Source organism: Lissotriton helveticus, chromosome 7 (assembly GCF_964261635.1).
Source record: "Lissotriton helveticus chromosome 7, aLisHel1.1, whole genome shotgun sequence".
NCBI lineage: Eukaryota > Metazoa > Chordata > Amphibia > Caudata > Salamandridae > Lissotriton > Lissotriton helveticus.
In genome coordinates, this window is record NC_136068.1 from 1,362,411,018 (window position 1) to 1,362,434,639 (window position 23,622).

Consider the following 23,622-nt stretch of genomic DNA (forward strand, 5'->3'; position numbering starts at 1 on the left):
GCTCAAACTTTCCTAATCCGAGACCTATTGCATTGCAAATGCTTGTTTCTCAGTGCCTGCATCTCCTTTGGCATTGACAGCTTTCAGCGTTGAGAAGGTCTCTAGTAGATGCCTGTAGCAGTAATGCCTTTGTACTAGAAGCATCCTAAGTTAAGGAACTTCAGCCTTAAAGGGCTTCCTCAGTGACAATGCATCAACCTCGGAAGGGAGCTCAGCAGTTTTTAGATCCTAATTTAACCCAAAAGTGTTTTTCATGTTTATTCTGAAAAGGGCACTCAAAATGCCGGGTGTCTAGCTTCGAGGTCAACATTCTTGTCAGATTTTCACGGTGGGATGTCATTTTGTCAATCAGAAAGTTTGCTCAACACTTCCTGCTAAATTGATATTGATCCTTTGATCTTTCTGGATAATATTGGTTTAAAAAGTGTCCGTCATGACTTTAAATATTTCCCATGTGTGGAGTCAGTGGTGGCTCACCGAGGAAGTGCTGCGGTGGGGCGGGGCAGGCGGGGAGGGGCAGGGTGGGGGTAGTAAACTCCGGCATACGGCGGAACGGAGTTAGGTAAATAAATAAAACCATTTATATTGCATTATCTGCAACGCCAACTCGGCGATGCAGCGTGCACAATTTGAAGATAATCCCTCAGACAGTGCTATGGGATTATCTTCAGAAAGGTGGACTATGTAGATCACGATTTATTTAGTGTAAATTGGTTTCACATCTTTGAAATAAACTGTAGCTACATGGATAGTATTCTGCAGTGGATCGTTTTATGAGTAAGCCAGCAATATATGCTCCGGAAGAAATATGTATTTTTCTCATAAGAGTCAGAACAGCCTCTGTTGACCTTTTTGAGAAGTGCTCTGTCTGACATTTATGCAGTGTCCTCTGAAGAGCACCTTACTGACTTAATAAGTGAAGCCTCTCTGTGCAACTTGATCAAATTCACATCTCAGGCCTTCCGCGCCCTGCACCAACAAGGACCACAATATTTGCACAAGAGGTTCACTTTCTATACCCCTCGCCGTGCACTCCGATCAGCTAATCTCCTTCTGATGTTCACGCCTAAAATCAGATATGTGAGATTGGGTGGTCAGTCTATTTCTGTCCAAGCAGCTCGATCTTGGAACGCCCTGCCGCTCTCTTTGCGAGCTTCAGCCACACTGACAGAATTTAAGAAGGGGTTAAAAACCCACCTTTTTAATCTCAGTATCTAGTTGCTTTTCTTCTCCCTTTGGTTTGGCTCTGTTTTAGTTCACATATCGCGCCAGGATACTCTGTAGTAGCAGAGCGCGTAATAAAATATTTTATACATACATACATTATACATATACATATTTTCCTGATGTAGCACCCTTTAGAGGGATGAACTTGCTTTTCTATTTTACTTTCATCAGTATCAAAAAAGATGCTATGATGGAGCATCATATTTCGGGTAATCCTAGTTGTCCACCATGGTTCTCCACTTTAAAAATAACTAGCTCCTTACCCACCTGCCTAGAAATAAACGGAAATTTAGTTTAATGGTTTCCTTACTTCGATCTGCACATCTTAACAAACTGCATTCTGGGACAGTGGAGTGCTTGGCTGTCCTAATTGAGCACTGTCAAAATGTTCCTGTGTAGGCAGCGATGCCTATATGTCCATTCCCTGCTTTGCTTTCGGTACAATTAAAGTGAATGCTTCGCAATATCTATTTCATTACGCTAAAATAGTGTTTCATTGTCTAAAAGGTGAACATTTTACATATTTCATTTATTGAAATGTTTTCTGGAATCCTACACTTATGCAGAGAAATCCTAATGTTTATGAATTCAGGAAAGATACCTTAATGGAGAAGTGGGATTAGAAGTAAGTATATTTCCTTTACTGTCTTGCTGTATGGAAGGTGGTTCATGGAATATTCCAAAACAGCAAATATACACATTCAATGATGAAGTAGGTATGTGGTAAGAGGGTACAAAGTGTAGCATGGAAAAATCTCAGAGAAATGTATGAAGCATGGGTTTCAAATATCACTGCAATGGTGCACCTGGGAAGATGATTAAAGATATTGCTGAGTAGATGAACAGCTGTTGGGTGAATGAGTTCACTGAGGAGATGTAGAGGGCATGTGTGATGGAGATCTCTGAGATGTACTACCTTGGTAAATGGAGATCTGATGAGATGTCCAGCGTGCAGGTGATAGAGATGTCTCTAAAGTAACATAAATTCTGCATGTTGGAGAAGATATGATTAGATATACAGTCACAAGTGAGGGAGATATCTGGTAAGGTATCCAGCCTATAGATGATGGAATCGATTCTGAGTTGATGCACATTGACTGACTGAGGCAATATAAAGGGCTTGGATGAGGAGCAACATCTTCATGAAAGTGCAGGATGTTTGTGTGAAGGCAAATTTTGTGGAGCTGTTCAGGACGTGGGTTATGGAGTAAATGTCATATTAGAGGCATACAGCAGCAGCCCGTGCAGGTATGAGCGGTGTGGCGATGGGGCGGGTGGAGGGGGGTTTTGACAGACGACGAGGAGGGAAAATCAATTCTCCAGTATTAGGGGTGTCTTTCATAGATTCACATGCCTGAATCATTCCCCGTCGTCGGAGTGGGAGTCCCACGGTATATAAAAAGCAATAATATGCTATAAATACATAGTAAATACCAATAAAAAACAAACCAGGAAGTAAAGTAGCCAAGCTACAGAAGAAAAAACTTCCACATTAGTGACTATCCCTGTCCTTTTGTGTAGCCCAAACTGCAGCCAATCAGGCGACAGCACCCACCAGAAGGTTCCCCCCAGAGGCTCAGGCTGTCAGATTTTTTACCGCACGTCGTGTGCAGGGAGTCTCCCTGAGCTCTGCTCAGTTTCTTCATTTATATTATATATATCTATTAAATTTTGTGATACTTCTCACACGAAGTCTATTTGTTGACCCTGTGTCACTGGTGGAAAGCTGAGGCCGTTTCCATGGATCATTTTGTCTGCCTGTTGCTGACATGGTAGGATAGAAGGGGATGTTCTTGTGATTTGGCTACCCCCCTTCTGATGTGGGAGGATTTTCGATGTTTTTATGGCTTTACTTCACCAGCTGAGGTTGCTTCAAAGGTAAGGGTCTTTGGCCTGCTACGAGTCTGCCTCCCACATCTACGCCCACGAGATTTACTCTCAGGCGTTTAGACTCGTTCTGTGCATTTTTCTTCTGAGGAGATGCCAGCTTGCTGACTAGACGCTCTTGGTATTCTACGACGGCAATCTCTGCCGTCACTGGTGATCTACGGTGTCACAGGACTACAGGATCCTGTTGACAGAGCCCTCAAATGCACTGGTGGTAAGTCGCAGGAAGCTGCGCAGCCGACAAAGAGCTTCGCTGACCAACAGCCTTTTCACAGAATGCAATTTTGCCTCGTCAATGCTAGCCTCGACGACGAGTTTTGCCGGGTCGACGACGAGCAACGTCGACTGTGATTGTGGCATCGTCGACGGGAACCTTTCGTCCACGACGAGGGGGCTGCGTCGACGACGAGGGAGCTCCGTCGACGGCGAGCCGCGTTGACGGCGAGCCTCGTCGACGGTGAGGGGTGTCCCTCATTGACGCTGAATAGCTATCGTCGACGGTGGGGAGCCTCGTCGACGGGGGGGTGCCTCGTCGACGGTGAAGGACCTCGTCGACGGTGAGATGCCTCGTCGACGCTGAAGAGCAATCGTCGACTGTGGGGAGCCCCGTCGACGGTGAGGGGCCTCGTCGACGGAGGAGTGCCTCGTCGACGGTGAGGAGCCTCGTCGACAGAGGGGTGCCTAGTCGACGGAAGGGTGCCTTGTCGACGGTGGGGAGCCTCGTCGACGGAGGGGTGCCTCGTCGACGGTGAGATGAGGTGCCTCGTCGAGGGAGCAGTGTGTCCCTCGTCGACGCTGAAGAGCAGTCATCGACGGTGAAGAGTCTCGTCGGCGTTTGAGAGCCTATTCAGCTGACATAGTCAAAACAGTAATACTTACTCCCATCAGAAACTGCCGCTGTTTAAACCCATTCAGATGATTTGGACATATATCGAAAGATGTAGATTTATTAACACTTTTGCTAAGAAATTGTATTTTAGCAATAACTGCAGTGCACTTTCAGTCTGGAGATCGTGGGCTTGCACATACACTGGGACTACTGGTGTTAATAAATGCAGATGAGTACAAGTGCGTATTTGTTGGAATAAATATTGATGACCACATGATCGATTTGTGATCACAACAAGAGGCTCAAGGAACCCAGAACATGCATAGACTTTTACACAGACCACCTTGATGGCAATCTCTGAAGTGTTGCTTCACTTTGGAAATATTTACATGCATTCATGAGTCGCTGCTCTGCTCCTTAAGCAGTTCCGCCAGTGACGGTTGGCTCAATAGCAGTGGGCCACTGACAGTGGCCCTTCTCACATGTGATCCATCGGCACTTGCCCATTGGCATTGGACCTGACATCTCTAGGCTATCAACAGTGGGCCTATAAACAGTGCAGTTGGGGCCATTAACAGTGGGCACATCGGCAGTTGCCACGCAGGCTTTAGGTCCGTACACAGTTGGCCCATTGACGACAGTTCTCTTAATCACTAGCAGGCTCGTCGACGACTTTCAAAGTTGACAAACTACTCGATTCATCAATCATCCTCAGTGATGGTGAGTTTTATGTGGAATGTTGGCCAAGTTAAGGATCAGTTTTCGTTACCAGCAAGAAGTACGTCTACGGAGGACTTGTAGACTGACAGCGTCAGCAGTCACCTCCACAGTAGTTTAAGTCTGCAACAGTTTCCTTTGCGGACACTGAGGGTCACGTTTTCTTGTTGACCTCTCTGATGCTGGACCCAGTCCATGGTCAGGTTAGTCGACGCTTGGTCCAGTTGGGCTTATTACAGTGTTACTTTACCCTACTTATTAGTCGTAGCCTCCTTTCAGCAAGTTACGGGATCTTGCATGATTCTTTATTCTTCTATCCTCCGGTGGATGTTGACGGATTTACCCTCCTCATGTAAGGAACGGTGACGCGCTTTCGTCAAGCCCTTGTCACCAGGATAGAGGCGGACGGTTTCTTTCTCTTTCTATATTGTATTGACAGAAATTTTGAGCTCTGCTTAATCCAAAAGATCGGCGCTGGTGACTCTCGGGCAATCTTTTAGCTCTCTGGACAGGATCAATTTTAACATGGGGGCACAGAATGTGCGTATCCTTGAATACCCCTACACTGGCGCTTCTAGAATTTTTTTTAACAAAAAGGATGGACAAAAGATAATCATCAACAAAACACCGTGCAGTGTACATTACATCTCCAAGTTTTGCAGTATCGTGTTGCGGAGTTAAGGTTGGAGGAACCCTTAGTTCCTCGCCCACAAGTCCATACTGAGATAATGGCCGTACCTTTTTATAGTTGTTACTTCTGGGCCATCATATTGACCAGACAATACCGCGCCTTCGATTCTCCACAGTACGGGGATCAACTCTTTCGGGGTGCCCGAGGACAGTTTTCGCATTTTAATCCAAGAAGTTCCACCCAGTACCTGATATGCAACTGTATGATTCGACTCTAAATCGTATACAGGAAGTCATTTTTCCAGGACACTACGACTTACTTTAAAGCCCATCATGACTCCATTCCAAGTGGGATAAGGATGGCATATCTCTAAGATTTCATTTGGTCACCACTGCGATTTATCTATGGAAAATTCTAATTGTAAGGTCAAAAGAGCATGCTCTAGAATTTGGCAATTTCCTGTATGCTACGCCGTCATAGTGACCGCATTCAACTCATCTGCGCAAGTCATTTACAAATTGACTTATGGATACATCAGGGACCGTCGGAGTGGTTCTGAATCTAATAAGGAGTTAGGTTTTTTTCCTCTCAGATCCTCTTCAACTAGCTGGTCAGATATGTAGCGCTGGATTTTTGTCATCTCTGCGCAAACATTTTTCAAAGGTTGTACCTCAAGAAAGTTTTTCAAATGTTACTGCCAGAGACCTAACATGTGCACTCGACCTCCAGAGTGTCAAGGTTTAGGTAACAATGCTTCCACAGCACGGGACGTGGTTAATCTATACTCTAAGTTATATCACAGGCATATCTTGTCAGGACTCTCGGTCCACTCCACGTGATTCTTATGTAGATTCTGGCAGCCGTTCTGTGTCTGCAATACATACGCATTCATCATTTCTGAGACAGGTTTATTTACAGAGGATCACTCTTCTTAATACGCAATCCAGTACACCCAGACTTCTCCAGTATTAGTGAGTGTCCTTCTGCACAGGATAACGATGCTACAGCAACTGCATAAACATTGGTTTCACGTCTCTGATTCATTTGAAGATCTCATTACAATCCCTCCTCGATGCGAGAGGTTTTTTCTTGGGTGAATCCAAGACAGAAATTTATACACAAGGTGTGTTTTTTCCCTCAAAAAGGTATCAAATTGCACAATCACCATGGACACACCCCTCAGGAATTGGGGAGCACTATTTAGGGGCTGAAGGTCTTCGGGAAATGAGCCCTCATATGAGGTTTGGTACATCATCCTGCTGAGCGAAGAGACATCTTCCTTGCCCTCCAATTTTGTTACGCAATAATTTCGAGGAGACAACTGTATTGTGGCGCATAGACAATACAACTGGTGTACTCTATGTCACTAAACACAAAGGGCTAGATCAGCTTTGTTGCCTCAGGAAGCCGGTGATCTATGTGCATGAGCGATAGAACGCACACAACTTTCTGGCGATTCCACGTTCCTGGTACAAGACACAGTCTGGCAGGCACTCTCAGCAGGACGACAATTTCCACTCTCGAGTGAGTTTTTCCTCTACGGAATGTGGATTCAAATTTCGTCAGTAGGGTGCTTCCAGATCTGGTCTTTTCGCGACCAAGAAGAACAGCACATTCTGGTGCTTTTCAAGTTGGCATCACCACAAGAATTTACAGGGAAATGCGTTTCTTGTCCAACTGATCTCAATCTGATTCCATTTTCCACCGATACCTTTGGGTCCCAGAGTTCTCCGAAAGAACAAAATGGAGTGGTGTTGAGTGTCCCTCTTCACCCCTCATGGCTTCGCCAAGACTGGTTTACTGAGTTTCTCCTTTTTTTCCAGTCGGAGTGCGAATCAATTCAGACGTGTCCACCTCCGGATCTATTTTCTTTCGGAGCGGCCAGGTTTATCACTCGGAACAGCCATCTTTGAGGTCAGTGGCCTGCCCCTGATTACCTTTGGTTCGCCTATCTAAACATCCCTGCGGTTTGCAAGGGAGTGTTCGCCATAACAGGGACAAGGTCTCCAACGCAAATGTTTTTGCGGTATCTGATATTGTTCGGCTAGAATTCATCCTTTTACTCTTAATAGAAAGGATCTTCCAGTTTGTTCTCATTTAGCTGTCAAGTTCAGGATTGCCTCATGCAATTCTACTAGTGCCTTAACTGGCAGCGGCTCCAGATGCCGACAAGATGGGATCACATCTTTTTATTCCTCAAAAAATATAACTCAATCCTTCAAGAAAATTTCAGATTGTTTTTTCTCCGCCAGTTCGTCCATTACCATCGAGACATCTCAGTGTGGTAATAGGGCAGTTCATGTGATATCCTTTCAACTTTTCCTCAGTAATGATCTACGATGACTTAGAAAGGTGTCATTTTCTTTTTCTTGGCTTTAACAGTCCTCTATTAGAGTCAGTTAGGTTCAGATCTTTCGATTCTTTAGCCTTTTCATACAGTTCTCTATAACTCTATGGTGGTTCGAGTTACTCTGGAATTCATACTTAACGTGCCTCCGGAATTTCTTTCGGATCGAGCCTGTAAATTCAACTGCATCTTTGCCTCCACCACTATCAACAAAATGGTTTTTTCCATACACTTGATAATAGAAACGGTTTCAAATGTTCTGTTTACAAGGGATAGTTCGGTTTTCGCAGATCTGATCAATTTATTACTAAGGTACGATTAGTTAAAACCCAACAGGGTCCGGGCGAACAGTTGCATTATTGATCTTTTGCTCCGATCGATATTTTGCCATGCACAAGTTGAACAGCTTTGCTAGCAGCCCCTAGTACGCACTCTACCAGGCCAATGTCTTCCTCAACTGCTCTGTTTGATGGAGTTCTTCTCCAGCACCTCGGCAGAGCGACAACCTAGGTTAGCAGCCTTGCTTTCTCCAATCACTACTGTTTGCTGCAGCCAGTAAGACCAATGTTTCCATGTGTCCAGCAGTTCTATGTAATCTTTTCAGCTAAGGTGAGCCTCTGTTCCCACCTCCTTTTTTCCTGCAGTCAGACGCTTCTGCTACCGTTTTCAGAGTGCACATTCTTCACTAGATGCATTTTCTCATGTTCCAGGCTATGTTAAGACATTTTATATATATAATTCATATAATGTGCACAGTTTGACAAGCTGGGTTACTATGGCGTCTGCCTAGCAAGGATATTTACTGCTATCTACTCTGATTCAGGCATGTGAATCTATGAAAGACACCCCTAATACTGGAGAAGAACAATAGTTACTTACCTGTAATCTGTGGTTCTCCAGTATTGGTGTCTTTCATAGATTCACATGCAACCCGCCCACCTCCCCTTCAGAGGCTCTTAGCATACTTTGGTTTACTATCACTCCGTGCGCCAAAATCTGACAGCCTGAGCCTCTGGGGGGAACCTTCTGGTGGGTGCTGTCGCCTGATTGGCTGCAGTTTGGGCTACACAAAAGGACAGGGATAGTCACTAATGTGGAAGTTTTTTCTTCTGTAGCTTGGCTACTTTACTTCCTGGTTTGTTTTTTATTGGTATTTACTATGTATTTATAGCATATTATTGCTTTTTATATACCGTGGGACTCCCACTCCGACGACGGGGAATGATTCAGGCATGTGAATCTATGAAAGACACCAATACTGGAGAACCACAGATTACAGGTAAGTAACTATTGTTCTTATTTATTTAAGGTTTCCTCGTGGTTATCAGTCGAACCCTCCCTCCCCCACCCAGACCCACCGCCCGCCGCTCTTACCTGCCCGGCCGTTCCTGGAGGCTTAGTGTGGGATCAGGGGATGCCAGTAAAGATGTATGGAAAAACCAAAGGAAATGTGGACGGAGCGTTGACAATACAAGCACTCACCCCCAGTCAACTGATCTGGGTTTAATCCATCACCGTTCTTTAGCCCACTCTGCCACCCCAGTTCAGACATGGCCATATGCAAATCAGTCTGACCCTGTGCCTCATGGGAACAGTCCAGCGCGAACTGCCAAGCCATGCCTTTCCTGGACCGGAAACAAGCTACCGAGGACCGGTTTCTGGCATTTCAGCCGTCTTCAGCCTGGTTTGCTTGAATTCAGTGGCAAAGTGAGCAAGGGACTCACGTCTGAGCATACCCTGCCAACTTATGGCGAACAACGAAAAACCAGTAGAGATGTATGGGTTTTGTGGTGAAGGATATCTTTGCAGATATGTACATTTTGTGGAATATTAAGATCTCAGAAAATTACAGGATATTTAAGCGAAGTCACTGTTTGTGGTGATGGAGCAGTTCAGTTAGATGTACAGGGTATGTAAGATGGATTTGAAGTCATTGTTTAAGATCATGGAAGATATTTGTGTGAGGTGAATAGAATGGAAATGAAATCATTGTTTGTGATGGTGAGAGCAAGTGGACATACAGGTTATTGATGATGCAAGAGTTCTCAGGGAATGATGGAGAGTGAAATATGCCAAATAATGAAAGTTCAGGTGAAACATGTTATAATCTGGAAAGACATATTGTCTTCAGCAGCACCAATCTGAATGGGTAAGAGAAAGAGAGAGGTGTGAAATCATGGAGTAAACCGTTTTAATATCCTTTGTGGATTTTTGGTTTCTCTCTGCTTCTTTCATAGGGGATCACAGCGTTGGTTTTGCTGAAGACAGGAGATTTTGTCATCGGTTCTGGAGATGGGAAGCTGTCGCTCTGTAAAGGTCCAAACCACAAAGCAGTCAAGTGAGTTCCACATTTCTTATGGCCATAGTGTTTTTGACTAAAGCTGCTGTGCAGGGCACAACATGCTGACTGTTCACAAGTACCTTGCAATGATTGCTATAGCAGTTTTCAATCAATTCGTAAGACACAAGTGTGCAATAGTACATGGATGACTGTTTTTTCATCCCTACACTGCCATATTTGTACTTGTACCTACTGAGGTGCCATCTAAATTTCTAGTGCCCTATTCATGAACTTATCACGCAGTACAACACAGCAAGTTTCCTTCCTCCTTCCTACACTGTACAGCGTGACAGGGAAAGGGCAGGAATGCACCATAATATAAGTCAATGCAGTGCATTCCTGCCTTTTCTCCTGCGCTGGTGCCCATTTGGTAGCCTAGTGACAATGCAGACACCCTTACACCATGATTAACCCCTTCGATGCATATGACGGAATGGTTCCGTCATGAGCGCCGGTTGGGCTGTGCTTATGACGGAACCGTTCCGTCACGGCCCGCCCGTTTTTTAGAACCTTCAGCACAGCGCGAAAATTCGCACCGCGCTGAAGGTGTTAAAGGGTGCCTTTGTTACATGCAGGATTGTTTTTTGTGCAGGAAGTGGGCACCATCCTGCACAAAAATAATCCTGAGATGCATATTGTTAGAAATGGGATTTTTTGGCTGGCTAGGGCTTGCGCCTAAGCCAGGAAGAAACCACCACTCTAGTCAGGGCAAGGGAGTTACATGCCAAAGATAAACCCTGCTCCCCCCTTGGTAGCTTGGCACGAGCAGTCAGGCTTATCCCTGATGCCATGTGTAAATCCTTTGTATTCTCATAAGATACATTAGAATATTAGTCACACAATATATATTGTGCCAACTGGCGCTGGGCAATATTTAGAGGGGATTACATTGACCCACGACAGGGCCACTTGGACCACTGTCAGAATCATCACTTAGTAAAGATAGTAAATGGAGAACATATAATAAGCATAGAACCCAACCAGTAATTACTGGCAAACACTGGACTCAGCATCATCCTGTAACATAAATCATATTATGCACAGTATCACATTAGGCGTGAAATATATCCTGCGCAAACCTCATAAGCCTAAACATATTAGACCATAACCTCCTAAGCATAACTCACCTTAGGAAATAATCTCACTAGCATAAACCACAGTAGAGGATAACTCAACATAAATACAGTATGCTAAACCTCATAATCGTAAACCACATTTAGAGGCATAAAACAGGGTGCGTAAATCATACTACATAAATCACATTTCCTAGCACCACATCCATCACATTAGGGCCTGGTGCCCTACAAACCTAACAGTCCCCCTGGCCAACATGCCTTCTCAAAGGGGCTCAAAATGCCTTATGTCCAAAGTGTCAGGGCGGCTGCCAATGCAGCAGAATCCAATTGTGCAGGCCTAAACGTTGCAGCCGGCAAAAGTGCTGCACAGATGTGAAAGTACGGGGCTTAAGGGCGGACACACAACGGCACAGCTCCTCAGCTGCAGCGGCCCACAGCAGCGATAGCGATGATTTTCGTAGTACGGCAAATGCGGGCACTCCGCGGCACAGCTCCTCAGCTGCAGCGGCCAACAATAGCGATAGTGATGATTCTTGTAGGATGGCAAATCCAGGAACTCAGCGGCACAGCTCCTCAGCTGCAGCGACCCACCATAGCGATAGCGATGATTCTCGTAGGGCGGCAAATGCGGGCACTCAGCGGCCACAGCTCCCCGGCTGCACCGGCCCACAACAGCGATAGCGATGATTCTCGTAGGACGGCAAATACAGGCCCTCAGCAGCCACAGCTTCCCAGCTGCAGCGGCCCACAATAGAGATAACAACGATTTTGGTAACACAGGCAAATGCGGGCTCTAAGCGGCAACAGCTCCTCAGCTGCGGCAGCCCACAATAGCGATAATGATGAATTTGGTAACACAGGGAAATGCAGACTCTCAGCGGCAACAGCTCCTCAGCTGCGGTGGCTCACAATAGCGATAATGTTGACTTTGCTAACACAGGCAAATGCGGGCTCTCAGCTGCAACAGTTCCTCAGCTGTGGCTGCCTACAATAGCGATAATGATGACTTTGGTAACACAGGCAAATGCTGGCTCTCAGCGGCAAGAGCTCCTCAGCTGTGGCAGCCCACAATAGCGATAACGATGACTTTCAGCCCTCGTTCCCCGCAGTAGAACCAGGGGCTCAGGAATTCTCAACAGAGGCCTCATCTGCAAGGAAAATTCCCCTCAAATAGGAATCCAGACGGCTGATGGGTGAAGTCTAATGTTCCTGAGACTTCAGTAGGAGGCAAGCCCAAATTAGGCCCATGGGTAGTTGCTTCAGCAAGATGGATGAAAGTTTCAAAGTCCTTTCCCTCTAGTTACACGGACAGAGGTTCGTCTTGGCATCCAAAAGTAACACGTTCTTCCTCCAGGAAAGAATTAAAATATAGCGCTCACAGGGCGCAGGGAGCCATAGCTCCAAAAGCAAAACTCCTCAGAAATCAAGCGGGCAATGCAGGGCCCAAGGAGGGCAGTTCCTCCTGGACCCCAGCAGCAGCATGCCCCAGCAGGATCAGGAATAGCACATCATCTTAGAAGAGCAACATGGAACTGAACCATTTCATGGGGTCACAGCCCCTTTACTTATACCACCAAAAGACTTTGTTGTCAAAAGTCACAAGTCAGGGGGGAGGAGCCAAGCTCGCGACCGTGATGGCCGCGTTGTAGCTCGGCTCCGTCAACCTTCCTGCCTGAACTGTATATCCGGCACCTTATCCTGCCCCGAGAAGTCTTTCTTGATGGAATATGGACTTATGATGGTTTGCTGGCACTTACCGTCTGCTCCGGATGATCCTCAGTGCCGCGGATCCTGAGCTGCGCCCCTGTTCGCTTCGCGGCCTCCGGGGCGGGCAGGCCTGGACTCGTCTGCGGCGCCCAGGCAGGGCGGATCGCCGGGGCTGACCCCTTGGTGGAGGAGCGGGGTCGGCCGGAGCGGCCACTGTGCGGTTGAACCGGTGGCGACTGACCGGGCCTGGTCCGGCTGTCCGGGGACCTGGTGGTGGAGCGCTGCCTTCCACGGACGGGGGTTGACCGAATGGACGACTCGTCTCCCCTTTGTTCTCCTGTCCGGCCATCTTGAAACCCTCCGCCCGGTCTCGGCGGGCGGCGCCCGTGGGTCGGTGGCGCCGGCTGCCTCAATATTCTGGTGGCCCGCCTTTCTGCCCTGGGGGGTCCTTTGCTTGTCGCCGGCTTGATCCTATCGAGCTCTGTTGGTGGCCAGATTGGGGTCGGAGATTGCCGCGGCCGCGCCAGGCTGCAAAGATGGCGGCCCGCTCCCTGCATCTATGCCTCGTTGGGGACGGCGACATCGGCTCGCCGCACGGCACGTTTGCTGAATACCGTAAAGGTGAGCCTACAGTTGGCGAAGTCTTCGCCGCCCTGTGTTCTTGGCGTGCTTCCATGACTGTGCCTGTCACTGGGCTGGCTGGTGGCCTTTGTTCCGGGCTCGTTGTGTCGTCCCCTGCGTGTATGGCTTCGCCGCTTCAGGGTGCCGCGATGCCTTTCCCGGACATTGAAAATCCTAAGGCCACCGGTTGTTTGGACGCACGGATGCCTGCTGCCTCGAATTGTCCGGAATTCCTCCCTGTGGTGGATGCATTGGAGGGCCCCCAGCCGAGATCCGTCCGGATCTGTCTCGCCGGGTCTCCCGGTGATTTTTTGCTTCGGCCTGCCGAGTGGAGATCCTGTGACTTTTTCACCAGGGCGATGTTTTCCCCTTTGCCCGCGGAACCGCGCTTGAGTTGCCTGCTGCTGTTGCCGCCCTTTTTTGCTCATCTGGTCTGCAGCCGTTATACTTTGTGTAGTGGCTTGACATTTGGAATCCTTGCTTTTTACCTCTGGCCCCTCATGTACTGGTTCTTTGTGCACTCTGTGCCTATGGCACTGGACAGACGAGGACAGGGTTGAGATGTACTTGTACCACCGGACTATTACTTTGTGGAGTGGCCAGATGACCGCCCAGCGGCTCTACCTGTGTGATTGATTCCTCTTCATATTCCTGGTGCCTGTTTCTTTTTTGAAATGACCTCATCTTCTAGTGGGCTCTGAATGTGCTTGGACGGGAGGGTTGGGGAGCTGATAGTTTTGATTCTGTGTCTCCTCTCCCGATAGTTTTTTCCTTCCTTCCCCTTCCTCTCTTTTTGCCTTCGTGGTTTCTTTCTCACTTTTTGCCTCTTCTATATTTCGGGTTTCCGGTTAGGGCGACAGGCACGCTGCCGGGGGGGGTAGGCCATAGCCTTCTGCAGGGGTGCAGGTTGGGGTGGGTGGGGGGGGTTCTGTCTTTTTGTTTTTCTTTTGTTCTTGGTTCTATGGCTCTTGTGTATTCTTTTTCTGGACGCCGCGTCTGCATGTGGGCCTCATGGGGTGTTTTTTGCCAGTGTGGGCCTGCGGCCTCCCTGTTACCGATGTTCATTGCGCATCCATTACTCCTGTTTCCTTTGGTTCTATGGGCTGCCCCTTTCTCGTATGCTTTACTTGCCATGGGGCACATGCTGTGGGGCCGCGTCCTTCTCTCCCTGTTTTTTCAACCCTTTTTCCTGCTGTTCTTTTCCCTTTTTCCCCTTTTTTCTCTCATTCCCTGGGTCGATGTAGCGGATGGCTTTGTATTGCAATCCTGACTTCCTTTTATGTATTGGTGCGTATTTTGTAGTAACGGGTGGGCGTTGGGCAGTGGATGGTATTGTTTGCTGATGTGGGACCCACGTCTCGCCCTCGCTGTACTGTAGCGGTTCCCTTTTTTTTGAAACTCGCTGTGTTTGTTTCAATGCCTGCTGACGCCCCGCCACGGACTTTTGAACCTTAATAACTGCAATGTTCCTGCTACTCACCCTATTATATTATAAAATTAACCTTCACTTTTCCTATTCACTGTGGTTTCCCTGTGGCTTTATGCCTTGCTTTGTTGCGTTTGTACTATCGGAGACCTGCTGGGGTTTTTCTCCTGGTCTATGTGCTATTACAGTGTGGTGGCCGGCCCGATGGGTTGTAGGCCCGTATTTGTTAGCTATATCTGCACAATAAAGGTTTTCAAAAAAAAAAAAAAAAAAAAAAAGTCACAAGTCACTGAACCCAGCCAGAACCAGTTTGGTGTGGTCCTGGAGCACTTTGTTTACAAGGTTGCATCCTGCCTTTGAAGAAGAGGGGGTCTGCCATCAGCCACACAGTGGGAGGTGGCGCTCATTCACCTTGCCAGATACAGCCCTGCTCAGATCAAAGAGTCACCCCTCCCCATACTCCAACTGTAGATCTCTCTATTCAACCCACGTCACGTCCCTCCAAAACCAGACATGCAATTCACATCAGGCAGGCGGACACATAGCACACAGAAATGCCAACTTCTAACAGTGGCATTTCTCACATAGTCATAATAAATCTGCGCACACCATTGCACAGCATTTATTCTCACAATTTCATACATACCAGACTTGACCATACTGCTACTCTCATAAGAGGAATTACCACCGACACACACTGAGCAGGGAATCCCCATGCATTCCTATGGGAGCACAGGTCACTCTCACTCCCACTAAATGTAACAGAGAGCGCACACACTTTACACCGGACCACAGAGCTAAAGTGCCCAGCTGCCTAAAACCACTAAGACTACACAGAGAAAAAGGCTGGGAGAGATGCAAAAAGTTTAGGGGTGAACCTGCAAAAAGGGTCAAGTCCAACACATACTATTCCTCTTTTATGTGTCCTGCAGAATGCAGCAAACATAGTAAGAGGAAGTAACAGAGAGAAATAAAGATATTTCTCCTCGTTATGCCTCCCCTAGGAAGAAGTATATTTTTGGCACATTCCCAAGTTTAGCACTTCCGGTAAACCTGGTAATGAAATGGGAGTTGCGTGGGAAGACCCACGCAATGGCCATGGAACACCTTCCAGGGTGAAGTAAGGTAACACAGCCATTTGAGCTGTGTTGCTTTACTTCAGATTTACTGAGCCACTCAGGGCAACGGAAAGTGGCCGAACATGGCTTCATGAATCTCATTTAGTACTTGAGTCGCTCTGGCACCAGCTTGCGTGGTGCAAGAGTGTCGCACCTTCCCCTCTAAATAGGCCCCCTAGTGTCTTTCTATGTTGATTGTTTGCTCTATGAATGAACTGCTCACAAAAGTAGAACAAGCATTTGCAATGCAATCGGTCTCGCCTTTGGGACCTTATATGTATTTAGCTATGCAGCACATTAGCCTGAGCGCTGAAACATCTACTGTTCTTTAACATGGAGGGAAAGTAAGCACCCAACTGCTTGACACACCAGGCATGGGAACACATGGAGACAAATATTGACTTTCAGCCGGAAATGGTATAGTCCATAGCTCTGTTCTTAATATAAAATCAGGTCCTTCGGTGGTCATATCACTGAAAATACAAGACTGAAAAAAATATTATTGTCTACGGGTGCTTGTGGAAGACAATTTCTATGGACTGGAATCTAGAGAATGCTAAAGTGATTCTGGTATTTTACTGACCTCTGGTGTTCGTTTTCTATCAAGAAAGTTAAATAGAGGTAGTTGAACAGAATAAAAGTCCCTAAGCGGAAGCAGACTAGTCCTAGGGCTGATCTCCAGAGCCCACAAAGTACATACTAAAGTATATACAATAGGTCTTGAATGCCTGCGCTAAAAAGGCTGAATCCTGCTTGAAACTAATCTAGCAATATATTCTTTGTGGTGAAATAAAGAGATTGGGCATTGACTTCTCCCTCCACTATCTTGGTGTTAGAAAGTAGCAAATATAAAGGTCTATGGGCCATATGTATCAAGCTAATTAGCATTTGCTAATTAGACAAATGGTATGTATCAAACATGTTTGATGCAAAATAAGGAATAGCAAAATTTGCTATTCCTTATTTTGCGATTGCACTTAAGGAATCGCAAATTTTGCGATTCCTTAAATGCAATGTATCAAACAAAAAATATTCAAAAAAATACCATTAAGGATTCGCAAATTACCACCAACTTCTAATTGGTGGTAATTTGCGAATTCTTTTCAAAAAGCTTTTTTCGAAAAAAACAAAAGGTGCCATATGACGCCCATACATGCCCTTAGGGCATGTATGTGCGCCATATGCCCCCAAATGTCTTTTTCAGGGGTGCAGCAGGGTGTTCTCGAGACACCCCTGCACCCTTGGAAAAATTTCTAATTTGCGATTAGCAAATTGCTAATCGCAAATTGCCCTTTCATTCCTATGGGCCCTTCTGGCCCATAGAAATGAATGGGTAAATTGCGATTAACAATTAGCTAATCGCAAATTAGGAATGGTAAGGAATCGCTATTATATAGCAATTTTGTACATACATACCGTTTTGCGAATTCCAAATAGCGATTCCTTAAATTTCGCTATTTGGAATTCGCAAAACGGAAGTATGATACATATGGCCCTATGTTGCTTAAAGTGGCCATAGGACAGGAAGGCTTCTCCAGCAAGGTTTTTTTTTTAGTCAAGAAGGATCAGACCCAAAGCAAAATAAGAATCAGCCAAGTTGCAAATCACAGGTGCCACAAGAGGATACTACCAGTCATGAAATACATGCAGGACAAGACTTAGGAGGAGATCCAGCTTTAAGCACCTTTACTAAACACATAATACGATCTTGAATGAGAAGGCTGAATTCAGTTAGACATTTCTGCAAGCCCAAGGTCGTTCCAGAAACAACTGAGAACTAATCAGATGGACTTGAAGCACCCACTGGATTCTATGGAGTTATACATGGAAACAATGTTGCCCTGAAAGAAAGAAAATTAAAAATAAAACAGTGTTGCAGCATTTGTGTAAACACAATGCATCATAAGGCATTTTGTAAATGATGTTACGCAGGTGTCAAACAAAAAGCAACGATTAACTTATTGACAAGATCCTTGCTGTAAAAAATTAGAAAGTAAACCATTCTAGCGCAATCATAATAATGACATTTACTTCGCCCTTTTCATTAAATTAAATCTAGTTAAAAATAGTTATATTTTATAATAAGACAGTCATTTATTTTACTTAAAAAGATTAAAGCAAAGTGTGTTGATCATAAGAGGCTCATTTAGAACGAAGTCGAACCATTGAGGAAAAAGCCTGAGCACAAGTAACATTTGTGCCCGATATGGGTCTGTTTTTAAAGATAATTGACACCTTTTTGAGGAGCAAAAGTTGCGAGTACTTTGTGCAAAAGGTGAATGTACCCATTTTTGTACAATAGTAGCCCTTTTTTACATTTTACTAAGCGCTGGTGGCTACAACCTATGCAAAGCATGAGCAGTCATAATCTGTGCTCAGTTCAGAAGGAAAAACCGGTGCAAACTTGGTTTGTGTCTGTTAGACCTGTCTGCCTCTGGGAGTGTCTTTACTATTAATTATTTATTTTGTCTCCTTGGGCCTACCTATGTGTTATTTTTCTTTTGTGTTCACCAGACCAGTGTTGTCGTAGGGGGCGGGGGGTAGGTGTTCCTTAATCCTGTAAACCCATTTTGTGAGGCCTAGTCGCCCTCGTGAAAATCCTACAGGCTGTTAAAACCTAAGATGGCGGCCTGCAACTGACATAACGGTCATCTCAGCAATGCTGTCCCATTGGTTTGAATGTAGAAGGTTCTGGAACCCTCCAGCATGTTCCGTTGACCAGGGTCCAGCATATAAATAGGCGTGTTCAAGGACGGCCGTTGGTGAGGTGAAGAAGTTGTTGGGTTGGAGAGGGAGCGTCTAGGAGTGAGGCAGGAGTGTGAGGAGGAGGCGCAGTGGTTAGAACGCGACTGTCCCACGGGTCAGCTGTTTGGCACTGACGTGAATCCTGCCTGTTGACCAAGCCCTGGGTCGTCTCACCTGGAGGAAACTTTAGAGCCTGGAGCGAAATACTGAATAAGAATTAACCTACTTAAGTCGTGGGATAACAGTGAGAAACCCGACTGGAAAGACGCCGAAGTACTGACCCAACCAACGACGTAACTGTGACTAGAGGAATACCAATTTTCGTCCATTAGAAACAAAGAAAGTACTGAAGAGATCAGCGGCCCGCCGATATCCTACCGTGGTGTGAGGAATCGCCCGAGCTGACTGGAGGACGTAGTGGGTCCCAGAGTGGTCGGGACATTGGAGGAGACCGGAGGTTCCCCGTCGATGCCAACAACATCATCCAGAGGTGAGCGCCGTGCCCGAAGACCCCCGCGGTGAGACGACTTCCGAGGAGGAGGAGAGCTGCCAGAGAGGCCGGACCTGGGCGGAGTTTCCCCGACACGCGTCGACAGGGGAGGAGACGCGGAAGTGCTGTGAGGAGCGCCCGAAGGCCAGCTGTCTGAGGTATCGGAGCAGGGGTAAAGACTTCCTCTGAGTAGCGCGACCGGAGCGGACTCTTATCCAGACTGCCAGCGCTCAACCGAATAAAGTAAGGAGGGAGTTGAGCGGTGGGCGGGAACGAACGACCAGCGGCAACCAGGGCATAGACTGAGGGAAGGAGCGGCAGACATTCCCCCCTCGTTGACTAAAACACCTCGAACTGGGTGCCTCGGACTGAGCCGGGGGTTCTAAGTTGATACCTGCGGGAGGTGGAAATCATCCTGGAGATGTGTAGACTGCCGTAACACCTCCAAATCCCTCTAGTGAAGTGACAGAGCATTTAGGCCTGTAGCGAGTGTTCTTCCTGAAGGGGAGGGAGACAGCCGGTGCTTATGTAAACCTAATTGGGGTCAGAGAAGATCGGCTGCAATAAGCTAAACTCGAGAAGAAGGGTTTTTGGTAACCAACCGTCTCATTGATTGAACCGTGATATTGAACCTGTTATCTCTCTCTATTTATTCAGCTGTGTGTATGGAACCAGCCAGTATAGAGTTATGGAGAGGTGAACTAAGGAAATTGTCATATCTAGCCAGTGTTGACCCTGTAAACTGGGGAATAAGGTACCGTTCTAACACAGCAAAAAGTGAAGTGGTTCTGTAAAGCCTTAATTTGTACAGTGATATCTTTTTTTTAAGAAAGTCACAGGAAGTTGTGTATTTATGAATTCCTTTCTTTACAGGAGGAGAAGAGATTACGCAATTGATGGACTGTAATATGATCTGTAATTGTAATAAGTGCACATCCAAAAGTAACCGCATTGAATTTGAATATTGCGACTAGAGTGAGGTGCAATTTCACAAAATCTTTTATAAAAGGAACCCGTATTTTTCTAAATTTGTGTGGTGTCCTTATTTTGAGTGGTAAGACATTGGGTTACTGTGAGTGAGTTTGTAAGCACTACACAATTGTCTTGGAGATTAGCTGTTTCCACTCTGTGCCAAGCTACCCTATGTAGTCTAGGTTCCCTAGGTCTAACATAATTGGTGTTTCAGCGGTGGGATTCGGGTTTATGCTTACAAATACTTAATAGTAACGCAGTGCTTACCACAGGCCTACACCTGGAGTTTTCTCCTGGCGGACTTCCTAATTAGTTCTTTTGCTTTTTCCAAATTTACTCCTGGTGGTGGGTGGAGGTAGCTTCGAATTGCCCTTTGAACCAATTCCTCCCGAGTGGCTGTCCCGATATCTCTCATTAGCAAAATGGAATTTGCTCTGGAGGAACTGGAGACCTATACTACAGCCCAGCTTAGAGACTTTTGCCAGAAGATGGGAGTGTTTTTTAAGCGTGGTGCTAAGAAGGGGGAACTCCAGACCAGTTTGAGAGCGTGGGTGGCAGCACATGGAGAGGGGAAGGAGGAGGAAGAGGGGACGGACCGGGACACGGTCATAGGGGTAGACGGATTGTTCCAACCTGAGATGGGGAACCTACTACCAGGACCTAGGACCTGTTCAAGGGAGGGCAGCAGTGTCTCCAGAGGAAGCTTAACCGAAGCTGAACTAGTGGACAGGCGGGTAAAAAGACAGCTAAAGTGGGAGTTAGCTAGGTTGGAAAAGGAGAGGGAGGAGCAGAGGATGGCTCACAAGTTGAAACTTAGGGAGCTAGATCTCAAGGCCCTGCAGATAGGACCCTCCAATTCTCCAAATGGTGGCAGCGAATCGAAGGATTTGACCAGGGAACCCAGGCCTTACCTACCCAAGGATGTAGTCGCCAGCTACAGTACGGGGGATGACATCGCCAAGTGGCTGACTGCCTATGAGGTCTCCTTAAGAGCCCATGGGATCCTGGAAAAACACCTGGGGGGGGGAGTTTGTACAAATACATGCCTCCTGCAGGAAGGGATACACTCTTGGCCCTAGAGCAGGGAGAGCAGACCCACTACCCCACCAAGAAAGTGGCGCTAATAAGAAAGTTTGGACTGACCCCAGAGAAGTATCGGCAGAAGTTCAGGGGTAGTCACAAATTAGGCACACAGAATTGGGTGGATTTCTTGGACTACGCAAAGAAGGCATTAGAGGGCTGGGTACAGGGCAGCGAGGTAGAAGACTATGAGGGGTTGTATGACCTTATACTCAAGGAGCACCTACTCGAGAAATGTTTTCCCGAGCTGCGTCAACACCTGGTGGACAGCAAGCTGACCAACCCCCAGAAGCTTGCAGAGGAGGCGGACATCTGGGCGAGTACCCGGGTGTCCTCAAAGGGGACTGGAGAGGATTCCCAAAGGACCGGACAGGGTGCCCCCCAGAAGAAGGAGGGGGGAGATAAAAAGCGGGAGTTCTCAAAAGGCCCCCAAAACAGTTTCCAGGGAAAGGGAACAGGATTCACCCCTAAGGCTAACCCGCCCCGAAACCCTTATCCTGGCCAAGGTCAGCAGCCAAGGGTTGTCCACTGCTTTGAGTGTGGTGGTGTTGGACATTATAAGGGAGATGTCAAGTGCCCAAAGAGACCACCCCCTCCCACCTGAGGAAAAGCCCCGGGAGTAGCTAGTGTAGTGCTCCGGGAGGAGTTGCCCTTAGGTAAGGGAGGGGAGTGGGCGGGTGTCACCTTAGTGTCCCTGAGAGATCGGGAGATGGTTCCAAAGATCCAGTTGCCCTCAAATACTACTAAGTATGAGCAATGGGTCACCATCAATGGTCAAAGAGGGGAGGCTCTGAGAGACACAGGAGCCAGTATGACTATGGTAAGGAGTCATCTGGTGTCTCCAGAGCAGATACTTCCACATGTACTCCACCCCGCCGCGATGGCTGACGGCAGAATGGGTCACTATCCAGTGGCTGAGGTTCCATTTGAATGGGAAGGGGTTGCAGGTTTACTTCGAGTTGCCGTAAGCCCTGCCGTGCCAGTTGATTGTCTGTTGGGGAATGACATGGAGCACAATGCTTGGAGGAAGGTGGAATACCGGACTCATTCAGAGATGCTGGGTACACCTGACTGGGCCTGTGTCAGCACAAGGTCCGCGACTACCCGGAGGGGGAGTTCGCTTACGCTGGAGCCTGGAACAATGGCCCAGCCAGCTGCCGGAAAAGGGAAGGACTGTAGGCAGGAGGAGCCTGCCTCAACATCCCCACCTCGTGAGATGGATAGGCCACCTGCGGTGGTGGATCTGGAGTCCACAGAGGAGGATGTTACTCCATTGGAGAACCTACCCATACCTGCTGAGTGGCATGTGGAGGGAGGTCCTACCAGGGAGGAATTCTGTAAGGGCCAGAAGGAGTGTCCTACCCTTGAGGGACTGAGGCGTCAGGCCGAAGCCCAGGCAGCAGGAAACGTTACAGGGCACTACCATATTTACTGGGAGGATGGACTCCTCTACAGTGAACCCAAGGCACCCGTGCACGGTTCATCACGGGCCTTGGTGGTCCCTAAACGTTACCGAGCCTTTCTTTTAGAACTGGCTCATGAGATACCCTTGGCAGGACACTTGGGTCAGGACAAGACCTTTGCCCGGCTTGTCCCCCACTTTTATTGGCCTCAAATGAAGGTGGCGTCCGACACCTACTGTCGGACATGTGTGTCTTGCCAAGCCAGTGGGAAAACAGGGGTGAAGCTGAAAGCTCCCCTGGAACCACTTCCTGTCGTTAGCACCCCCTTTGAAAGGGTGGGCATCGACATTGAGGGGCCATTGGATCCACCAACTACAGCTGGTCACAGGTTTATCCTGGTTCTGGTGGATCACGCCACGCGGTACCCAGAGGCAATTCCTCTGAGGACTGTCACTGCACCTGTTGTGGCTAGGGCCCTGATGGGGATCTTTACCCGAGTGGGTTTCCCCAAGGAAGTTGTGTCCGACAGGGGGACCAACTTCATGTCAGCATATATGCGGGCAATGTGGAAGGAGTGTGGAGTGACCTACCGGTTCACCACTCCATACCACCCCCAGTCCAATGGACTGGTAGAGAGGTTCAACAAGACCTTAAAAGGCATGATGAGAAGTCTGCCTGAGAGCCTGTGGAGGAAATGGGACGTCCTCCTGCCCTGTTTGCTATTCTCTTACAGGGAAGTGCCGCAGAAGGGAGTGGGCTTCAGCCCCTTTGAGCTACTGTACGGGCACCCTGTGCGTAGACCTCTCAGCCTGGTGAAGGATGGATGGGAAAGGTCTCCCAGAAAGCCTCCCCAGGATGTGGTGAGCTACATGCTGGCCTTCCGGAGCCAAATGGCAAAGTTGTGGAGGCAAGCTTCTGACAACTTGGAAGCCAGTCAAGCAGTAATGAAAGAGTGATATGACCACAACGCTCACCCTGTGGAGTTGGAGCCTGGCCAGAAAGTGT

At 47.4% G+C, this 23,622-nt stretch overlaps 1 protein-coding gene across 1 annotated transcript in view; it reads left to right on the top strand.

The window, feature by feature from the left end:
- CFAP52 (cilia and flagella associated protein 52) overlaps window positions 1-23,622 on the top strand; it is a 201,130-nt gene that overhangs the window by 116,362 nt on the left and 61,146 nt on the right. The window contains exon 7 of the mRNA XM_078650854.1: window positions 9,876-9,976. Within this exon, the coding sequence (XP_078506980.1) occupies window positions 9,876-9,976 (101 nt within the window). The remainder of the gene's footprint in view (window positions 1-9,875; window positions 9,977-23,622) is intronic.